We start from the raw sequence: 23063 nt of genomic DNA, 5'->3' as shown, positions 1-23063 counted from the left end.
TTTATCTTATACCATACCCCAACATTAATGCAGAATGTATTAGACTTCCATTTGGACCTGGAATCATTAAACTCCTATAAGAAAACATAGGGAATAAGCTCACTGATATTGGTCTTGGCAATGACTTTTTGTATTTAACATCAAAGCACAGGCAACACAAAGCAAAAATAAACAAACGGAACTACAAAAAACTAAAAAGCTTATTCACAGCAGAGGAATCAATCACCAAAATTAAAGGCAATCTATGAAATGGGAGAAAACATTAACGCCTTACCAGATACATAAAATCTGATTCTGTATGTCTGGTATATATCCAAAATATATAAGGAACTAATGTAACTTAATGGCAAAAAACAAACAAACAAACAACCCACAATAACAAAAATGGGCAAAGCACCCAAATAAACATTTTTCAAAAGAACATATACAAGTACATGAAAAATGCTCAACATCATTAATTATAAGAGAAATGCAAATCAAAACCACAAAAATGTCAACAAGTTAGCACCTCACATCTGTTAGGATGGCTATTATCAAAGTCAAAAGATATCTGTTGGTGAGGATATGGAGAAAAGGAAACCTTTGTGCACTTTTGGTCAATCTGAATTGGTACAGGCATTATGGAAAACAGTATGTAGCATCCTCAAAAAATTAAAAATAGAGCTGCTATATGACCCCACTTCTGCATATATATTCAAAAGAAATGAAATCAAGATCTCAAACTTATCTGCATGCCCATCTTCACTGCAGCATTATTTACAGTAGCCAAGATATGGGGGGGAAAAACCTTTCGTGTCTGTAGACAGATGGATAAGGAAAACACACACACACACACCCTGGAATGTTATTCAGCCTTAAAAACAAAGGAAATCCGGGGCGCCTGGGTGGCTTAGTCGGTTAAGCGTCCGACTTTCGCTTAGGTCATGATCTTGCGGTTTGTGGGTTCGAGCCCCGCGTCGGGCTCTGTGCTGACTGCCAGCTCGGAGCCTGGAGCCTGTTTCAGTCTGTGACTCCCTCTCTCTCTGGCCCTCCCCTGCTCATGCTGTCTCTCTCTCTCTCCTAGAAATAAATAAAACATTAAAAAAAAAATTTAAAAAAAAAAAAAACAACAAAGGAAATCCTGCCATTCACAAAAACATGGATGTACCTGGAGGGCATTATGCTAAGTGAAATAAGCCAGACATGGAAAAACAAATATTGTATGATCTCACTTACATGTAGACTATAAAAAAATAAGTTGAACTCACAGTGACATAGAATGCTGGTGATGAGAGGCTGAGGAGAGGGGGAAAGGGGGATATTGATCAAGAGGTACAAACTTTCAGTTATGAGGGTAAGTTCTGAAGACCTAATGTAAAGCATGGTGACTTACAATGTATTGTATATTGAAATTTGCAGAGACTTCAAGTGTTTTCAACACACACACACACACACACAAATGATAACATGTGAGGTGATGGATATGTTAATTAGCTTGACTGTAGTAATCATTTCACAATATATATATAAAAACATCACATTGTCCACCTATATACATACAGTGTTGTCAGTCACACCTCAGTAAAGCTGGGGAAGGAGAAAAAGACTGATGGGGAAAAGCATGTAATAAGTAGGCCATAAAACCATCAGCATAAGCATACAGTCATTGTCAAAACACTGATATACCAAATTGTTAACAGTGATTGCATCTGAAATAAATTATGTGTCAGCGTCTTTCTGAAAAGAATGGTGAATATGGCTGCGAACACCAGTGGCATGCCTGAGATCTAGTAAGGAAGTAATCTGACAAAAGCAAATACTTAAATGTTATTTACTTTATTATGAAAGTTTAAATATACAGAAAGATATAGAGAATAAGAATCTACCTATAAACCAACCAGCTTTATCAATTTATAAGAATTGGCCATATTTGCTTATTTTTTAAAGAAGTGATTAACAGATATCTTCCTTTGCATCATTTTCTCAAGCTCATTTTCTCCCCCTCTAAAGGTCACCACTGTTTTGGAATTACTATTTCCATGAATGTTGTTACACTAAATCTATATGGTATTTAGTCATGGAAAATACACATAGCATCAATTTGCATACTTTCAAACTTTATATAAATGGTACCATATCATACAAAGTACTGCCTAGTTCAATTTCATTAATATTGTTTTAAGATTTATCCATGTTGACAGAAATATCTCTACTTCATTCTTTTTAACTTGAACTCTAACTTAACATTAACCCTAATGGTAATTTGATTGCTTTAAGCTTTTCATTCTTAAATAATACTGAAATAGACTTTCATGTACATCTGCCTAGACACATGAGGAGAGGAGAGACCATGAGGTTGAAGTGTGGAACTGCTGGATCAGAGAGTATCTGCATTTTCAACTTTACTAGATATTGCTAATTATCCTAAACAACAACTACTTCCAATAGCACTGTATGAACATTCCTACTGCTCTACATCTTTCCAGTAATTGGTACTATGATGCTTTTGCCAATGTGATAGTTTTGAAATAGTTCACTGTGGTCCTATTTGCTTTTCCCTTACTGTAATGGATATAAACAATTCTAATACCGCAAATCCATCTTTTCTCTATGGGTCTAAACCATCTTTATCATATGACCTATTTCCAGATTCGACAGCTGTCTTGCTTTTCTTAAGAATTCACACTCCATAGATGAATTTAGAACAAAGCTGTGAAATTAAAAGGAAAAAATACCTGAGGAATTTTGGTTCTAATTGGAGTGAATTTGTGAATTAGGAATAACTGACAATTTTATTATGCTGAGTCTCTTCAGCCTAGACCATATACTACTCCTCAGTTTATTATTCTTCATTTTGCTGGGTCAAGAAAACCTATTGTTTTATATTTAAGTATTAATGATTTTAGCCCTTGAAATTTAACTCCATGAAGACACAGTCTTAGTATTGATCACTATTGCCTCCTTGTGTCTAAAACCATGTTCAGCAAACAGTAGGTACTCAATATTCACTGAAGGAGAAATATATATATGAAAACCTANGATTTGTCTGTATTTTTCTACCCTCAATTGGTTTGGTTTAAATTTTACAACCACTGGCTAAAACATTTACAAACTTTATACTTTTTCTGTGGTATGGAACAATTTAAATGCTTTTTAAATTACCCAGATTCGCCCATACAGTTGCGTGGGACTGGTACATTTTTATGGGGCAGTAAGAACTTCTGTTTATTGGTTATTTGGAGTTATGATACTCAGTTATTCTTCTAAGTCAATCTTCATTTTCCTTATATTAATTGGTTTATCCAATTCTCTTTAGAAACTTCCTAAAACTGGTTATAGGTGTCAATAGTTCTACTACTTATTGCCTATACTGATTACGTATCTAGAGTACAAAGACTCCCACTTATGTTTCTAAAATTTTCAGGTTTTCTCAGTTCTGACCTGCTGCTTCCCAGGGATGTTCTACTTTGTCCATTGAGGAGTTTTGTTCTAGCTGTGAGGAGTAAGTAAGTTAATATATGCTGAGTATGTAGAACAGTGCCTGGTGCAGAGTAGGCACTCAATACACATAAGCTATTATGATTTATTGAATATCTGCTATAATTGATATGCTATGTGAAGCACTCTACATGCAAATTTATTCCTTTATATGCATCAATTTACAACAGACACTATATCATTTAATAATTACAGTTCTACAATACAGTGTCTTTTATTATCCCTATTTTAAGAATTAAAGAAAACCCTGAGGTTTAGAAAAGTCCAACAAATTACTCAAAGTCATACAATGCCACAGCAGTTGCAGAGCTGATTTTCCAGAATCTAAGCTCTTAGTCCTGGGAAGTGCCTAGTGCTCAGTGAAGGAGACTGGAATAAAATAAGACTGAAAAGTATGTAAGAACCAGATAATGAAGCACCTCATGGACAATTTAAAGACTGAGGATATTAGCTTAAGAACAATAGTAAACCAAAAAAAAAAAAAAAAAAGTTTTAATTGGAAGCAGTGATGTATTCTTACACTAAAAAAAAAAATCAGTTTGGGGCATGGTGGGAAATGAATTTAAGGGGATCAAAAGTTGATAGAGGAAGACCTATTAGAAAGCTACAGTATGGTGATCGAGGTGAGATGAATCTTAGAGTAGGATGACATTAGAGATAGAAAAACAAAAGGTATAAATTCTGGAAATATTTATGAGATAGTGTCTAGAGAACTTGGTGATTGACTGGATTGGGTGGTGAGAGTGACTCCCCAAGATGGATTCTCTGATGATGAGCAAGGTGTGCATGCTGTCTGAAAGTTTTCTTGCATTCCTTACATTCATAGGGTCTTTCTCCAGTATGAATTCTCTGATGTTGGGCAAGGGATCCACAGTAACTAAAAGCCTTTCCACAAACATTACATTCATAAGGCTTCTCTCCAGTATGAACTCTCTGATGTTGAGTAAGGGATGAGTCATTGCTAAAAGCCTTCCCACACTTAATACATTCATAGGGTTTCTCTCCAGTATGAACTCGTTGATGTTGGGCAAGGTAGGCAATCTGGCTGAATGCTTTCCTACATTCTTGACATTTATAAGGTTTTTCTCCAGTATGAATTCGCTGATGTTGAGCAAGATGTGAATTCTGGCTGAAAGCCTTCCCACATTCCTTACATTCATAGGGTCTTTCTCCAGTATGTATTCTCTGGTGTACAGTAAGGTATGCACGAAGGCTAAATGCTTTCCCACAGACATTACATTCATAAGGTTTCTCACCAGTATGAACTCTCTGGTGTTGAGCAATAGATGATCTATTGCTAAATGCTTTTCCACATTCAATACATTCATAAGGTTTCTCTCCAGTATGAACTCTCTGGTGTTGAGCAAGGTATGCAAACTGGCTAAAGGCTTTCCTACACACTTTGCATTCATAAGGTTTTTCTCCAGTATGAACTCTCAGATGTTGAACTAGGTGTGCATTCTGACTGAACGCTTTCCTACATTCCTTACATTCATAGGGTTTCTCTCCAGTATGAATCCTCTGATGTTGAACAAGATTTGATCTCTGGCTAAAGGCTTTTCCACATTCTACACATTTATATGGTTTCTCTCCAGTATGAATTCTTTGATGAAGAGTAAGAGATGAGCTCTGGCTAAAGACTTTTTCACAGTCATTACATTTCAAAAGTTTTTTCTCTGTGTAGATACTCTTGGGCTTAATGGCCATTAAATTCTTTTTAAAGCTTTTCTTATGTGTATCATGTTTATGTACTTTCTCCTCTTTGGTGGTTATCTGTTGTGTATGAAGCAGTGTGTTTGGATGGAACCTTCCCCAAGATTTGTTATATTCTTGTGCTCTTTTATTAACAAGGGCTTCTTCATGAGTGATTGTCTCTTCCTTGAAACATCCCTTCTGATTTACTGGCTGTCTCTCAAAATGGTCCTCACATTTCCATTCTTCTCTTAAACTGGAATACTCAAGGCTGCAGCTTGTAAGTTTTTCTAGTATCATCTGAGATGATTGTGCTTCATAAATATCCTGCTTTGAGGTTAACTCTTCAGTCTCACACATAGATTCCCAGCCTGAAAAATAATGTAAAAACATGTCTCCTCTATCATGTACCAGAAGGAACATTTCTGAATGTACATTCATAAAATGAAGTATGTGAATTTAATAACAAAACCCACAAAAACATTGGCTTTTGTAGTTCTGATGTTTGCAAGAAACTGAAAATAGATCATACAGAAATGTGAAGAGGAATGAAAAGAAATTATAAGAAAATCAGTAAGGTAGGGGCGCCTGGGTGGCTCAGTCAGTTAAGCATCCGACTTCGGCTCAGGTCATGATGTCATGGTTCGTGAGTTCAAGCCCTGCATCGGGCTCTACGCTGACAGCAAGGAACCCGCTTTGGTTTTTTGTTTTTTTAATGTTTTATTTATTTCTGAAAGCAAGAGAGAGACAGAGTGAGCAGGGGAGGGTCAGAGAGAGAGGGAAATACAGAATCTGAAGCAGGCTCCACGCTCTGAGCTAGCTGTCAGCACAGAGCCCGACGCAGGGCTCAAACCCATGAACCGTGGAGATCATGACCTGAGCCGAAGTCGAATGCTTAACCAACTGAGCCACCCAGGCGCCCCATGGAACCTGCTTTGGATCCTCTGTCCCTGCCCCCTTCTCTGCCCCTCCCTTGTGCTTTCTCTCTCTTTCAAAATAAATGAACATATTTTTTTTAATCAGAAACGTAAATCTCATGTCAAAAAGGAATTATGGAGGTAGACGGACTTGGTTATAATTTCATACATGTATGAATAATAAAGGCACTGAAATAACATCCATTATTATAGTTGTTTCTTGCAAGAATATTTATCGAACCCTGTGCCAAAGTCTCCCAATGCTTTTGATACTACACTAAAGAAAGATCCTTACCTTTATTGACCTTATATTCTTGGGGGAGATGGGAAATAAATGTAAATGAGTAAATTTTACTGTATGTCAGAAGGTACTAAGTGCTTCAGAAAAAGAAAAGCAGGGTAAAAGAGATTAGGAATGCTGGTGAAGTCAGAGGTAGGAATAATTAATAAGTTAACATTCAAGCAAAGATTTGAAGAAAGTGAAGAAGTTAGTCACTTGGATATTTGAAAGATCATTCTGGGCAGAAGAAACAGCCTAAAAGTAGAAGCACATTTGATATGTTTGGTGAATAGTAAGAAGGCCAGTGTAGCTGGAGAGGTGTTGTAGGAGATGAAGTCAGGAAATAAAAGATAAGATTATTTAAGGTTTGTACACTTTCTAAGGAATTTGGCTCTTATCCTGAGTGGGATCTGGAGAGCCACTAAAGTTTGTGGAGTAGAGGAGTGATACTTATTTACAGTTCAATGAAAATACTGAATTGTGGCAAATAATGGAAGAAGCCAGGAGACCTATGATTGTAGTAATCCAGGTGAAGATGATGAGGATCCAGACCAGAGGGCTATCAATGGAAGTATAGTGAGGTGGCCAGATTCTAGGTGTATTTTGTAGGAAATGCCAAGAGGATATCCTGACAGATTGGATAATAAAAGTAACAGAAAAATGAAAAAAGCAAGCCTTCAAAGTTTATGTCTGGGCCGTGGAAGGATGGATTAGCCATTAACAGTGATGGGAAAGGCCATGGGCACAGCAGGTTTGGGTGGGGATATATGGAAGATCTGGAGTTCAGGTTTGAACATAAGAAACTTAAGGTGTTTTTTATTTTTTTAAATATTTATTTATTTTGAAAAAGAGAGAGAACATGAGTGGCGGGGGGGAGAGAATAAATCCCAAGCAGGCTCCACACTGTCAGCACAGAGCCTGATCCAGGGCTCAAACTCATGAACCGCAAGATTATGACCCGAGCCAAAATCAAGAGTCGGATGCATGGGGCACCTGGGTGGCTTAGTCGGTTAAGCATCCGACTTTCGCTTAGGTCATGATCTCGCGGTTTGTGGGTTCGAGCCCCACGTCACGCTCTGTGCTGACTGCCAGCTCAGAACCTGGAGCCTGTTTCAGTCTGTGACTCCCTCTCTCTCTGACCCTCCCCTGCTCACGCTGTCTCTCTCTCTCTCTCATAGAAATAAATAAAACATTAAAAAAAAAAAAAAAAAGAGTTGGCTGCTTAACCGACTAAGCCACCCAGACACTCTAAGTTGTTTTTTTAGACATTGAAATGGAAATGCTAAGAAGACATCATTATGGACCCATAAGACTGAGTTTAAGATAGAGTTCAGGACTAAAGATTTTAAACTAGAAATTGCCAGTTAAAGAGAATGAGTATAGATAAAGAGGAGAGAAAGCAGCAAGTAATGAACCCTAGAGTACTCCAACATTAAGATATTTGGGAAAAGAGAACAAACCAAAAGAGATTAAGAAGGAACAAATGTAAACCAAAAAGTCATGGCTAAAAACATTAATATCACATGATATGAAATTAAAGGTTGTAATGAAAATCAACTTGTGGCGCAGTCGGTTAAGCATCCAACTTCAGCTCAGGTCATGATCTCACAGTCTGCAGGTTCAAGCCCTGCATCAGGCTCTGTGCTGATAGCTCAGAGTTTGGAGGCTGCTTCAGATTCTGTGTCTCCCTCTCTCTCTGCCCCTACCCCACTCATGCTCTATCCCTCTCCATCTCTCAAAAATGAATAAATGTTAAAAAAAAATTTTCTTTGATAATCAACTTGTTCAATGATTTAACTGAAAAAGAATAAAATACAGTATCACAAAACACACAGAGTACTGGAATATTAGTCAAGAAATGTCACAAAAGTAGTAATAACAACAGCTAATAATAGTGACCATTACAAAGAATCATGTATATGTTGTGACTTACAAAACACCAGAAATGAATCATACCATAAATAAAAGGCAAATAGAACGTAGAAGCTATGTAAAAGAAGGGAGATTACCATACCATTTACACGTATTTTTTCAAATAAGAATGTATCGTTTTGCAATTCCTGAATTAATTTTAAAAAGCAATAGAAGCAGGCATAAAGAAAATAATCTCAGAAGATAACTTTAACATTGACAACAACAATGAAGAGGGAAAATACCCTAAAAATAAACTTTACAAGAAATGAGCAAAAAGCTTTACAATTTAATGAGGGACCTGACCTCCCCACACACTTAAACTTGCATAAAGGGGAAAGATGCATACTTTGTTTTTCTATATGAAGAACCAAAATGTAAAGCCATTAATTCTAAAATTAATCTTTTACTTTCATTCAATTACAGTCAGAGCCTTATAGTGAATTTTTTAAAAAACTTGTGTAATAAAGAATTTGGCAGGCTTTTGTCCATAGTTCCCAAGAGGTAACCCTCTAAAACACTCTTAAGTTACTAGAAGGAGTGTCATTGTGATTCATGGTGTGCCCCTTGGACCATACCTGATAGTTTACAGCTATAGTTTATGACTCATGACATGTCTCTAGATAGTTTTTGCTAATGTGATGACTTAGGATGGAGGCTAGCCATGCCAGAAAGACCAATTATGTGATTAAACAGTTGGTGCTTTGAGCTATCATATCAGTCTGGGAAGGGAAGGAGGCTGGAGATTGAAACACATTGGGCATTGGGCAAGGATTCACTCAATGATACTTACATAGTAAAACCAAAATACAAACAAACAAATAACTCTGTACAAGAGTTTCATCTCTTGAAAGCTTATTCTTTTGAATGTTGAGATGTCTGGAGGACCCTTTCATATTTGTAACTCTCCCAGACCTTGCCCTTGGTGTCTCTGCTTTTGGCTGGTTCTTTGTTATCTTTTGTTACAATAAAACTGTAATCATAATATATGGTTCTTTCCTGACCTCTGGAGATCACTGTTGTGAATTATCAAACCTGAGGGTGACTGTAGGTACCCCCTTATCTGTAGCTGGCTAATCAGGAATGAGGGTGGCCCTGAAGATCCCCAAACTTGCAGCTGCTGTCTGAAATAAGTACAGTCTTGTGGAGCACCATTCTCTCAGATTTTGCAGTTTGGCAAACTGACTTCAAGAATTTTTTTTTTAAATCTAAAGTTTATCAAAATAGTAAACATGAATCTAGGATATATTATATGCTATCCATGAACATGCATTAATAAGTTAAAATTTTTTTAATGTTATTATTTGTTTTTGAGAGAGAGACACAGAGCACGAGAGGAGGAGGGGCAGAGAGAGGGAGACACAGAATCTAAAGAAGGCTCTAGGCTCTGAGCTATCAGCACAGAGCCCAGTTCGGGGCTCGAACCCATGAATTGCGAGATCATGACCTAAGCTGAAGTTGGACCCTCAACCAACTGAGCCACCCAGGTGCCCCATGCATTAATAAATTTTAAAAGATTGAAATCATATAAATTATATTTCTCAATCATAATTAAATGAAACTAGAAATCAATAGCAAAATAAAAACTGGAAAAAATCCACAAATATGTGGAAATTAAACAACACACACTTAAACAGCCAACAGGTCAAAGAAGAAATCACAAAGTATCTTGAAACCAATGAAAAGAAAAATATAACATACCAAAAATTATGGGATGCATCAAAAGCCGTCTAAAAGGGAAATGTAAAGCTATTAATGCTAAACGGGGCGCCTGGGTGGCTTAGTCGGTTAAAGCGTCCGACTTTCGCTTAGGTCATGATCTCGCAGTTTGTGGGTTCGAGCNCCCCCTCCCCCATAAAAAAAAAAAAAAAAAAAAAGATGGCAAATCAAAAACCTAACTTTACATCTGAACAAACTAGAAAAAGAGCAAACTAAAACCAAAGCTAGGAGAAAGAATATAATGAAGTAGAGGTAAACCAAATAAATGGAAAAATAATACAATCAATAAAACCAAGAGTAGTTTTTCAAAAAGATTGACAAAACTGGAGTGCCTGGGTAGCTCAGTCGGTTGAGTGTCTGACTTTGGCTCAGGTCATGATCTTACAGTCCAGTCCATGGGTTCGAGTTCTGTGTCGGGCTCTGGGCTGGCAGCTCAGAGCCTGGAGCCTGCTTCGGATTCTGTGTCTCCCTCTCTCTCTCTGCCCTCACCTGCTCATGCTCTGTCTCTCTCTGTTTCTCAAAAATGAATAAATGTTAAAAAAAAAAAAAAGATTGACAAAACTGAAAAACTTTTAATTGGGTTGACTAGGGGTAAAACAAAAGATTCAAGTAACTAAAATCAGAAATGAAAGGCGCCACATTACTATCAATTATAGAAAAATAAAAAGGATTATAAGAGATTAGTATGGACAACTGCATACCAACAAACTGGATAAATGGACAAATTCTAAGAAACACACAACCTACTAAGACTGAATCTTAAAGAAATAGAAAACCTGAACAGACCCATAACTAAGCTGACTGAATCTGTAATCTAAAACCTTCCAACAAGTAAAGGCCAAGGACCAGATAGTGTCTGTTGTGAATTCTATCACACATTTAAGAATTCACATGAATCCTCCTCAAACTCTTCCAAAGAAACGATGAGGAGTGAAGACTTCCAGACTCATTCTATGTGGCTAGCATTACTCTGACACCAAAGCCAGACTAAGATACCATAAGAAAACTAGAGACCAATCAATATCCCTTATGAGCATTGATGTAAACCTCATCAACAAATACTAGCAAACTGAATTCAACATCATATTATAATGATTATACACCATGACCAAGTAGAATTTGTTGCTGGGATGCAAGGATGGTTCAGCAAAAATTAATATAACACACATTAACAGAGAGAAGGCAAAACCTCAAATGATCATTTCAAATGATGTAGAAAGAGCATATTACAAAATTCAACACCCTTTCATGATAAAAACACTTAACTGGCAACAGAAGGAAACTACTTCAACATAATAGAAGCTATATATGAAAAGCCCACAGCTAACATCATATTCAATGGTGAAAGACTGAAACGTCTCCTCAAAGATCACGAAAAAGGCAAGAATGCCCACTTTCACCACTTCTAGCCAATATAGTACTAGAGGTTCTAGCCAGAGCAATCAGTCAAGAAAAATAAATTTTAACATTTCAAATTACAAAGGAAAAAGTAAAATTTGTAGATGATATGCTCTTCTATGTACAAACACTAAAGATTCTACATCACCTCCCACCCCTATGAGAACTAATAAATGAGTTCAGCATAGTAGTGAGATACAAAGTCAGCACACCCAAATCAGTTGTATTTCTATGCACAATGAACAATCTGAAAAGGAAATTAAGAAAACAACTCTATTTACAATAGCATGAAAAAGAATAAAATAGGAATTAAGGAGATGAAAAACTTGTACAATGAAAAAACTACAAAACATTGCTGAAAGAAATTAAAGAAGATGTAAATAAATGGAGATAATCCTGAATTCATGATTACAACATTAACATCACTAAGAGAGCCATACTATTGAAAGCTACCTACAGATTCAGTGCAATCCATTGAAATCCCAATTAGGTTTTTTTCCCTAGAAATAAGAAAAATTCATATGGGATCTCAATGGACCCTGAACAGTGAAGACAATCTTGAAAAGGAAGAGCAAAGTTAGAAATCTCACACTTCCTGATTTCAGAACTTTCTTCAAAATTCTATAGTAATCAAAACAGTGTGGTACTGGCATAAAGACAGACATACAGACTAATGAAACAGAAAACAGAAAGCCCAAAAATAAACCCTCACATATATAATCAAATGACTTTTGATAAGGGTGCCAACAAATAGGAAAAACCCACAACTAATCTTACTCTCACTGACTAAAAACTAAGCACTCTACCACTATGGTCAAGAATAAGACAGGGATGTCCACTCTTACCACAGATATTTAACATAGTACTGGAAGTCCAAGCCACAGCCATCAGAAACCACAAAAAATAAAAAGCATCCAAACTGGCAAGGATCTACTATTTGTAGATGACAATGGTACTCTATACAGAAAATCCAAAAGACTCCACCAAAAAATTGCTAAAATTGATACATGAATTCAGTAAAGTCGTAGGACACAAAATCAATGTACAAAAATCTGTTGCATTTGTATACACCAATAATGAAGCAGCAGAAAGAGAAATCAAGGAATCCCATTTACAACTGCACCCAAAACAATAAGATACCTAGGAATAAATGTAACCAAAGAGATGAAAAGACCTATACTTTGAAAACTGTATTATAACACTGATGAAAGAAATTGAAGACAACACAAAGAAATGGAAAAACATTCCATACTTATGGATTGGAAGAACAAATATCGTTAAAATGTCTATACTACCCAAAGCAATCTAAACATTTAATGCAATCCATATCAAAATACCAATTGCATTGTTCACAGAGCTAGAACAAAAAATCCTAAAATTTGTATAGAACCACAAAAGACCCCGAATAGCCAAACCAGTCTTGAAAAAGAAAGGCAAAGCTGGAGACATCACAATTCTGGACTTCATATTATATTACAAAGCTGTAGTGATCAAGACAAAATGGTACTGGCCCCAAAACAGACACATACACAGACACATATATTCAATGGAATGAAAAAGAAAACCCAGGAATGAACTCATAACTATACAGAAAAAAAGTTTCTTCAACAAATGGTATTGGGAAAACTGGACAACAACATGCAAGAGAATGAAACTGGAATACTTTCTTACACCATACACAAAAGTAAATTCAAAATGGATTAAAGACCTCAGTGTGAGACAAGAAACCCTAGAGGAGAACACAAGCAGTAACCTCTTTGACATTGGCTGACAACAACCTCTTTGACATTGGCTAGCAACTTACTAGATAGGTCTTCTGAAGCTAGAGAAACAAAAGCAAAAATAAACTATTAAGACTTCATCAAAAATAAGAAGCTTCTGCACAGTGAAGGAAACAATCAACAAAACTAAAAGGGAACCTATAAAATGAGAGAAGAGATTTGCAAATGACATATCTGATAAAGAGTTGGTATCCAAAATCTATAAAGAATGTATACAACTCAACAACCAGAAAACAAATAATCCAGTGAAGAAATGGGCAGAAAACATGAATAGACATTTTCCCAAAGAAGACATATAGATGATAAGGGTGCCAAGAGCATTCAATGGGGAACGGACACAGGCTTTTAACAAATGGTGCTGAGAAAATTGGATGTCCACATACAAAACAATAAAGCTGGGCTTGCTTTATATCATACACAAAAGTTAACCCCAAATGGATCAAAGAGCTAAATATAAGACCTAAAACTAAAATATTTTTAGTTGCAAACATAGGGAAAAAAATCATCATAACATTGAATTTACCAAAGATTCCTAGGTTATAATACCATAAAGCATAGACAACAAAAGAGAAAGTAAACAAACTGAATTTCATGAAACTTAAAAACTTTTATGCATTAAAAGTCATAATCAACAAAATAAAAAGGCATCCCACAAAATGGGGGAAAACATCTGCAAATCATGCATCTGAAAATGCATATACATCCAGAATATATAAAGAACTCCTACAACTCAAAAAGAACACAATTTAAAAATAGACAAGGATTTTGGATACACATTTTTCCAAAGAAGAGATACAAATGGCCAACAAGCGTGAAAAGATGTTCCACATTACTAATCATTAGGGAAATGCAAATCAAAACCACAAGATGCCACTTCATACTCATTAGGATGGCTACTGTTAAAAAGAAAGAAAGAGGGGCGCCTGGGTGGCTTAGTCGGTTAAGCGTCCAACTTTCGCTTAGGTCATGATCTCGCGGTTCGTGGGTTCAAGCCCCGTGTCGGGCTCTGTGCTGACAGCCACCTCAGAGCCTGGAGCCTGTTTCAGAGTCTGTGACTTCCTCTCTCTGACCCTCCCCTGCTCACGCGGTCTCTCTCTCTCTCCTAGAAATAAATAAAACATTAAAAAAAAAAAAAAGAAAGAAAGAAAGAAAACGGGAGCCTGGGCGGCTCAGTTGGGTAAGCATCCAACTCTTGATTTCAGCTCAGGTCATGATCCCAGGGTGTGGGATCAAGCCCCATGCTGGGCTGTGCACTGAGCGTGGAGCCTGCTCAAGATTGTCTCCCTCTGCCCTTCTCCCCTGCTTGCACTCTCTATAAAATAAAAAAGGGAAAAAAGATTAAAAAAAAAAAAAAGAAAAGAACAGGTGTTGGTGAAAATGTGGGGAAACTGGAACCCGTGGCACTGTTGGTGAGAATGTAAAATGGGAGAGGGTCTATGGAAAATAGTATAGCAGTTCCTCAAAAGTTAAAAATAAAATTACCAGAAGATTCAGCAATTCCACTTTTAGGTATATACCTAAATGAACTGAAAGCAAGGTATCAAACAGGAATTTCTACCCCTATGTTCATAGTAGCATTATTTACAATAGCCAAAAGATGGAAGCAACCAAAACATGTCATTAAATGGATAAACAAAATGTGGTATATACATACAATAGAATACTATTCTACTTTTAAAAAGGAGGAAATTGTGGGGCACCTGGGTGGCTCAGTTAGTTAAGCATCAGACTCTTGATTTTGGGCTCAGGTTATGATCTCGTGGTTTGTGAGTTCAAGCCCCATGTTAGGCTCTGTGCTGACAGTGTGGAGCCTGCTTGGGATTCTCTCTCTCCTCTCCCCCTCCCTGGCACACGCTCTCTCTCTCTCTCTTTCAAAACAAATATATAAACATTAAAGAAAAAGGAAACTGTGATACACGCTACAACATGACTGAACTTTGAAGACATTATCCCCATGTGAAATACTCCAGTCAAAAGGAGACAAATGCTGTATGATTCCACTTATATAAGGTACTTAGAGCAGTGCAATTCACAGAGAGAAGGTGGAATGATGGTTACCAGAGACTGGGGAAAGGGAGAATGGAGAATTACTATTTAATGTGTATAGTTTCAGTCTTACAAGATAAAAAGAATTCTATGGTAAGGTGCTGGTGACAGAAGCACAAAAATATGAAAGTACTTAATGCTACTGAAGAGACAGTACTTTAAAAACAGTTTAGAGTAAATTTCATTATATGTATCTTACTATAATTTAAAAAATTTTTTAATGTTTTTTTTTGTTTTTTTTTTTTAAATTTTTTGTGTTTTATTTATTTCTTAGAAACAGAGAGACAGCATGAGCAGGGAGGGTCAGAGAGAAAGGGAGATACAGAACCTGAAACAGGCTCCAGGCTCTGAGCTAGCTGTCAGCGCAGAGCCGGACGTGGGGCTTGAACCAACAAACTGAGATCATGACCTGAGCCGGAGTCAGACACTTAACCGACTGAGCCATCCAGGTGCCCCTAATCTGTTTTTAATGTGAGACAAAAGAATAAAATCCTGAATAAGGAAGAGACCTTATAGATAAGTAAAAAGAATTAATAGCCCATTAAAAATAGACAACTGATGTGAAGAGAAAATTTTAAAAATAACTGGGTAATAAATGCATGTAACAAAATCAATCTCCTGTGTTCAAAAAAATGTAAATTAAGAAAACACATTATGATATTATATTTAATCTACCACATTACCAAAAGGTGTAGATTCATTCATTCTCATTCAGAGGGAGTGTATAGGATATAAAATTAGAGAGAGCAACATGATAGTGAGTAACTAGATCCTTTAACAATACACAGGATCCCTGTCCAGCAATAGAGCAGACTAGTTAAAATGACAAACCAGAAGATTAAAATAAACAAAGTAACAACTTAAGATGTTATGTAAAACATAGAAAATACCTTTTTAGATATGTTGCAAAGCTAGCAAGAAATTAAGGTAAACTCCTAGAGGTCAAAAAGACTCCAGAAGGTACTTTTGAGTAAGTAAGGGGCAACTGAAGCTAAGAACATCAGTTTAACACAGATGAGAAAGAAGGTCATATTAACATCTAACTGGAGTTTTAGGAAAAGAAAGTACAGAGAAAAGGGGAGTAGTAATATGTGAAGAAATAACCACTGACCATTGCCTAAAAACTGTTAAGACCAGAATGTTCAGATACAAGAAACAGAATAAATCTTAATTAGAGCAATTAAAATGAAATATGAGGCACCTGGGTGGCTCAGTTGGTTGAGCATCTGATCTCAACCCAGGTCATGATCTCGTGGTTCACAAGTTCAAGTCCCATGTCAGGTTCTGTGCTTACAGCTCAGAACCTGAAGCCTGCTTCAGATTCTATGTCTCCCTCTCTCTCTGTTCTTCCCCTGTTCATGCTCTGTCTCTATCTCTCACTCAAAAATAAATAAATACATTAAGAAATTTTTTAATGAAATTTACATTTAGGGGTGCTTAGGTAGCTCATTAGGTTAAGCATATGACTTTGGCTCAGGTCATGATCTCACGATTTGTGGGTCTGAGCCCCAGATAGGGCTCCGCACTGATGGTACAGAGCCAGCTTGGGATTCTCTCTCTCTCCCTCTCTCTCTGGCCCTTCCCCCTCTCTGTCTCTCTCTCTCAAAATAAATCAATAAACTTAAAAAAAAATTACATTTAGATACACCATAGTGAAAATATAGAGTAACATGAGCAAAGAGAAGGTAGTTTTTAAAAGAAGCAAGGAAGAAAATATTAATGAGGCAACAATAGAAGCCAGAAAAGTATAGAGTGTTATCTTTACGGTGCTGAGAAAAATAACTGTCAACTTATGAGTGCATATACATAAAGATTCTTACATGCATGGTATCAAATAAATATACAAAACAAATGAATAATAATAACAAAATAGTTTATATAAGTAGTACATTTATTGATAAAGGCTTTGATTCAGGAAAAAGTTCTGGTATATAGAAAAGAATGGTGAATGAAGAAAATGAAATGTAGGCAAATCTAAACAACACAAAAATAATGGTCTACTTTTGTAACTTTATAAAACAAAGTAATCATTTATAGGATTAAAAGAAATAACTGAAATGAGGGTAAGTGAAGTTAAAACATTCTAAGGTTCTTATATTTTTTTAAGGGAGGAAAAAATAAAGGTAAAGAATAATTTTAGATTTTGTTAAGGTGATTATAAAAGTTAAAAATTTTTAAAGATTTTATTTTTAAGTAATTGCTAACCCAATGTAGGACTCTAACTTACAACTCCAAGATCAAGAGTTGAAGGCTCAGCTCACTGAGCTGGCCAGGTGCCTCATAAATGTTAAATTTTCTTATAAACTTATTTATTTCTGAGAGAGAGAGAGAGAGAGAGAGAGCGTGAGCAGAGGTGGGTCAGAGAGAGAGGGAGATACAGAATCTGAAGCAGGCTCCAGGCTCTGAGCTAGCTGTGAGCACAGATCCCAACGTGGGGCTTGAACCCACGAACTGTGGGATCATGACCTGGGCCGAAATTGGACACTTAACTGACTAAGCCACCCAGGCGCCCCATAAATGTTAAATTTTCTAAGCTAATCAATACAAGAACAGAAAGACTGTATAACTTTCAGATTAGCAGATGAAGAAAAAGTCAAGAAATAAGAAAAATGGAAAAAGAATTTATAAAAAAAATAAGATGGTAGAAATAAGTCCAATTCTATTAGTAATACTAAGACATGTAATTGACTGCCATAATTTACTTAAAACATATACGTTATCAGAGCAGAATAAAAAACTGTTTAGCTATATATACTGTTCACAAGAGAAACACAGAAAGTAAGAGAATAAAGGGATAGAAAAGCTACACCAAGCAAGTATTAACAAAAGAAGACTAATATACCTACACTAACATTAAGCAAAAATAGTTAAGAGAAAAATCATCTCTAGAGTTAAAGAAGGTAACAATAATATATGGAAGAATTTACCAGAAAGATAAAACAATCCAAAAACATAGGACTTAATAAAATACTTTCAAAACATAAGTAACCAATTGTCAGAATTACCAAAAAAGTATATATTAATCATCAGAATTTTTAAAATAATTTTTAATGTTTATTTATTTATTTTGAGAGAGAGAGAGAGAGTGTATGCATGCATGGCAGAGGGCCAGAGGGAGAGGGAGAGAGAGAGAATCCCAAGCAGGCTCCACAGGGTCAGTGCACAGAGCTTCACATGGGGCTTGAACCCATGAAACCATGAAATCATGACCTGAGACAAAATCAAGAGATGGACGCTTAGCCAACTGAGCCATCCAGGTGCCCCTCAGAGATTTTTTTAAATCAATAAAGACACAGAAGATTTGATCAGCAAAATTAATGAGCTTAATCCAATGAACATATATCAAATGTTGTACACACCACAACCAGAAACAGATAATATTTTTTAGAACACAATAACTATTTAACCACTAACACATAAAATAAGTTTCAAAGAATTTCAATTAAATAGACCATCTTCTCTAACCACAGTGCAGTTAAAGAAAGAAAATTTAATTTGGAACTTAAAACTTCCAATTAATTCATGGGTCAGAAGAAATCAATGGAAATTAGAAAGTGATTATACATGATTAACAAAAAATATGACATATCAAAACATGTGGAATACATTCCTAATATAGTCTTAAGTGCTCATAATAGAAAAAAGAAAGCCTCAAAAATAATGAATTATCTAACTTTAAATCTTAAAAAGAGAGGGGTGCATGGGTGGCTTAGTCAATTAAGCATCCGACTTTGGCTCAGGTCATGATCTCATAGTTCATGGGTTTGAGACCCATGTGAGGCTCTGTGCTGACAGCTCAGAGCCTGGAGCCTGCTTCAGACTCTATGTGTGTCTCACTCTCGGCTCCTCCCCCACTTGTGCTCTTTCTCTCAAAAATAAATAATAAACACTAAAAAAAATTTTTTTTAAACTTAACAAAAGAGAACAGCATAAATACATGTAGGAGGCATTACATAATAAAGAGAAATAAATGAAATTTTAAAAAACATACATTAGAGAGGATCAGTGAAGAGAAAAATGACTAAAAATACTAAGAAAATGATAAATCCCTGGAAAAATTAGTTTCTCCCTTTTTGGGAGGAAAAAGAGGTCATAATTACATATACTACCAACTTTAGGTAAGAGAAGATAATAGAGAACTTTAATAAATTTGAAATTTTACATAGGACATAAAAGTTCTTAGAAAAAAATGCTATATATAACTCTATGATTATAGGAGAAACAGAATCTTAGTACAGATTGAATTAGTAGTTTAAAGTCTTTTCACAGGAAAATCACAAGCCAAGATGAACACAGTTCTACCAAACATTCAAAAAACAAAGAATTTTGATTTTACACAAATTATTCTAAGGAAGAAAAAGAGGAATGCTCACCAATAGATTTTATGAGACTAGTATCTTGATTCTAAAATCTAACAAGAGCTCATGAATGAAAAACTGAAGGTCAACCTCACTGATTAACATAGATGCAAAAAATACTAAATATATTGGCAAACAGCAAGTAGCCACAAATGAAAAAGATATAAAAATGGATTTGTCTCAGGACTACAAAGTTGGTTCAACATTAAAAGTGTAATATGTAATTCACATTAACAGATGAAAAACTAAAAACTATCTAATCATCTATGGATAAAGAAAAACATTTGTTGAAACTCAAAAGCTTTCCACAATGAAACTCTAGCAAGTAGGAACAAAAAGGTTACCTACCAAAATATTTAAATATCAGAATTATTAATAACAAAATCTGAAAGCACTCTCATTAAGACCAAAGGGGACAAGAATTCCTGCTATCATCACACAACAAAAAGAAATAAAAGGCATCCAAATTGTCAAGGAAGAACTCAAACTTTCACTATTTGTAGATGACATGATATTCTATACAGAAAATCCAAAGACTCCACCAAAAAATTGCTAGAACTGATACATGAATTCAGTAAAGTCACAGGATACAAAATCAATGTACAAAAATCTGTTGCATTTCTATACATCAATTATGAAGCAGCAGAAAGAGAAATTAATAAAACAATCCCATTTACAACTGTACCAAAACCAGTAACATACATAGGAATAAACCTAATCTAAGAGGTAAAAGACCTGTACTCTGAAAACTATAAAACACTGATGAAAGAAAGCAAAGATAACACAAAGAAATAGAAAGACATTCTATGCTCATGGACTGGAAGAACAAATGTTGTTTAAATGTCTATACTACCCAAAGCACTTTTAATGTACACATTTAATGCGATCCCTAGCAAAATACCAACATTTTTCAGAGAACTAGAGCAGATAATCCTAAAATTTGTATATGGAACCACAAAAGACCCCAAATAGTGAAAGCAACCTTGAAAAAAACAAAGCAGAGCTGAAGGCATTGTAATTCCAGACTTAAGTTACATTACAAAGCACAGTATGGTACCAGGGGTGCCTGGCTGGCTCAGGTAGTGGAGTGTATGACTCTTGATCTTGGGGTTGTGAGTTTGAGCTCCACATTTGGTGTAGAGATTACTTAAAAATAAATTCTTTAAAAAAACCAGTATGGTACTGGTACAAAATACAGACATATAGATCAACAGACTAGAATAGAAAACCCAGAGATAAACTCACAATTATATGGTCATCTAATCTTCAACACAATAAGAAAGCATATCCAATGGAAAAAAGATAGTCTCCTCAACAAATGGTGTTGGGAAAACTGGACAGCAACATGCAAAAGAATGAAATTGGACCACTTTCTTACACCATACACAAAAATAAATTCAAAATGGATTAAAGACCCAAATGTGAGACAGGAAACCACTAAAATCCTAGAAGAGAACACAAGCAGGTATTTCTCTGTCAATCAGCTATAGCAACTTTTTTTCTAGATAGGTTCCCATAGGGAAAGGAAATAAAAGCAAAAATAAACTACTGGGACTACATCAAAATAAAAACCTTCTGCACAGTGAAGGAAACAATTAACAAAACTAAAAGACAACCTATGGAATGGGAGAAGATATTTGCAAATAACATATATAAAGAACTTCTACAACTCAATAGCCAAACCCCAAATAATCCATTTTAAAAAACGGGCAGAAGACATGAACAGATTTTCTACAAAGAACAGGTGGCCAACAGACACATAAAAAGAATGCTCATCATCACTCATGATCAGGGAAATGCAATGAAAACTACAATGAGATATCACTTCTTACACCTGCCAGGATGGCTAAAATCACCAGCACAAGAAACAACAGGTATTGACAAAGATGTGGAGAAAAAGGATCCCTCATGCACTGTTGGGAATGCAAACTGTTGTAGCCACTGTGGAAACAGTATAGAGGTTCCTCAAAAAGTTAAATATAGAACTACCTTATGGTCCAGCAATTGCATTACTTGTATTTACCAAGAATACAAAAACACTAATTCAAAAGGATACATGCACCCCTATGTTTATAGCAGTATCATTCACAATAACCAAATTATGGAAGCAGCCCAAATGTTCATTGATTGATGAACAGATAAAGAAGATGTGGTATACATATACAATGGAATATTATTCAGTAATGAAATCTTGCCATTTGCAATGACATGGATGGAGTTAGACAGTATTATTCTAAGTGGAGTAAATCAGACAAGGACAAATACGATATGATTCACTCACATAGAATTTAAGAAACAAAACAAACAAGCAAAGAGGAAAAAAGAGAGACAAACCAAGAAATAGACTTAATTACCGAGAACTGATGGTAGGGTTGGTGAATGGGTTAAATAGGTGATGGAGATTAAAGACTGCACTTGTAATGAGCACCAGGTGATATATGAAATTTTTGAATCACTATACTGTACACCTGAAACTAATACAACATGCTGGGTTAACTAACTGGAATCAAAATAAAAACTTAAAAAGAATGCCTGCTATCATTATTTCATTTCATACTATACTGGAGATCTAAGGGCAATAGAAAAGAGAAATTAAAAGCATAAGAATTTAAAATTATTCACAGATATGCCTGCCCACAGAGAAAAATCCAAATAAGTCTAAAAACTATTAGCATTAATGGGAAAGCTTGGCAGTATTGCTGGATATAAGGTCAATGTATAAAAGTTCATTTCAAAACATGAGCAACAAATAGAAAACATATATAACACTTTAACATAGTAACAAAACTAAGATGCCTAGGAATTAATCTAACAGAAGATATGCATAGACTTTATGAAGAAAATTATAAAACATACCAAAGGAAATTCTAAAACCTAAATAAATGGAGAGTTAAACCACTGAATAAAAAATTTACAAATAGAAAAATTTACAAAACTGACAGAGAGTATAAGTAAAATTTCAATTACAAGCCAATCACTTTTTTTTTTTTTTTTGTTTTCTGGTGGAAATTGACAAGTTGGCTCTAAACTATTCAGATGGCTAACAGGCAAAGAAGAAATTCTGAAGAATATAAACAAGGTATAGGAAACTTGCCCTAACAGATATCCTGTCTTTTTTTTTTTTTAATGCTTATTTATTTGAGAGAGAGGGAGAGTACACGTGAGTAAGGGAGGGACAGAGATGGGGGGGGGGGGGAATCCCAAGCAGACTCCAAGCTCAGCATAGAGCCAGACATGGGGCTCCATCTCGTGAATTGTTAAGATCACTACATGAGCTGAAATCAAGAGTCAGACGCTTATCTGACTGAACCACCCAGGTGCCCCAGCTACCCCATCTTATAAGTATTTTAATTAAAACACAGTGTAGTACTGGCATAAGGAAATAGAGATCAATGAAATGGAACAGACCTCAAAATCAGACCCATAAATATACTATATAACCTGATACATTAAGATGCTTAGTCAGTTAAGTGCCCAATTCTTG

General features: G+C 35.7%; 1 protein-coding gene across 2 annotated transcripts in view; it reads right to left on the bottom strand.

Moving 5' to 3' along the window:
* Nucleotides 1-3031: 3031 nt before the first annotated feature.
* The window catches only part of ZNF570 (zinc finger protein 570), a 38503-nt gene continuing 18471 nt past the window's right edge, over nt 3032-23063 (bottom strand). For both annotated transcript variants that reach the window (XM_077773755.1, XM_077773754.1), the window contains exon 5: nt 3032-5540. In XM_077773755.1, coding sequence (XP_077629881.1) covers nt 4183-5540 — 1358 coding nt within the window. In that variant the 3' untranslated portion in view covers nt 3032-4182. The remainder of the gene's footprint in view (nt 5541-23063) is intronic.

Source organism: Crocuta crocuta, unplaced genomic scaffold (genome assembly GCF_008692635.1).
Source record: "Crocuta crocuta isolate KB4526 unplaced genomic scaffold, BGI_CrCroc_1.0 scaffold267, whole genome shotgun sequence".
Classification (NCBI taxonomy): domain Eukaryota; kingdom Metazoa; phylum Chordata; class Mammalia; order Carnivora; family Hyaenidae; genus Crocuta; species Crocuta crocuta.
This window is presented reverse-complemented; position numbering and strand designations above follow the sequence as displayed.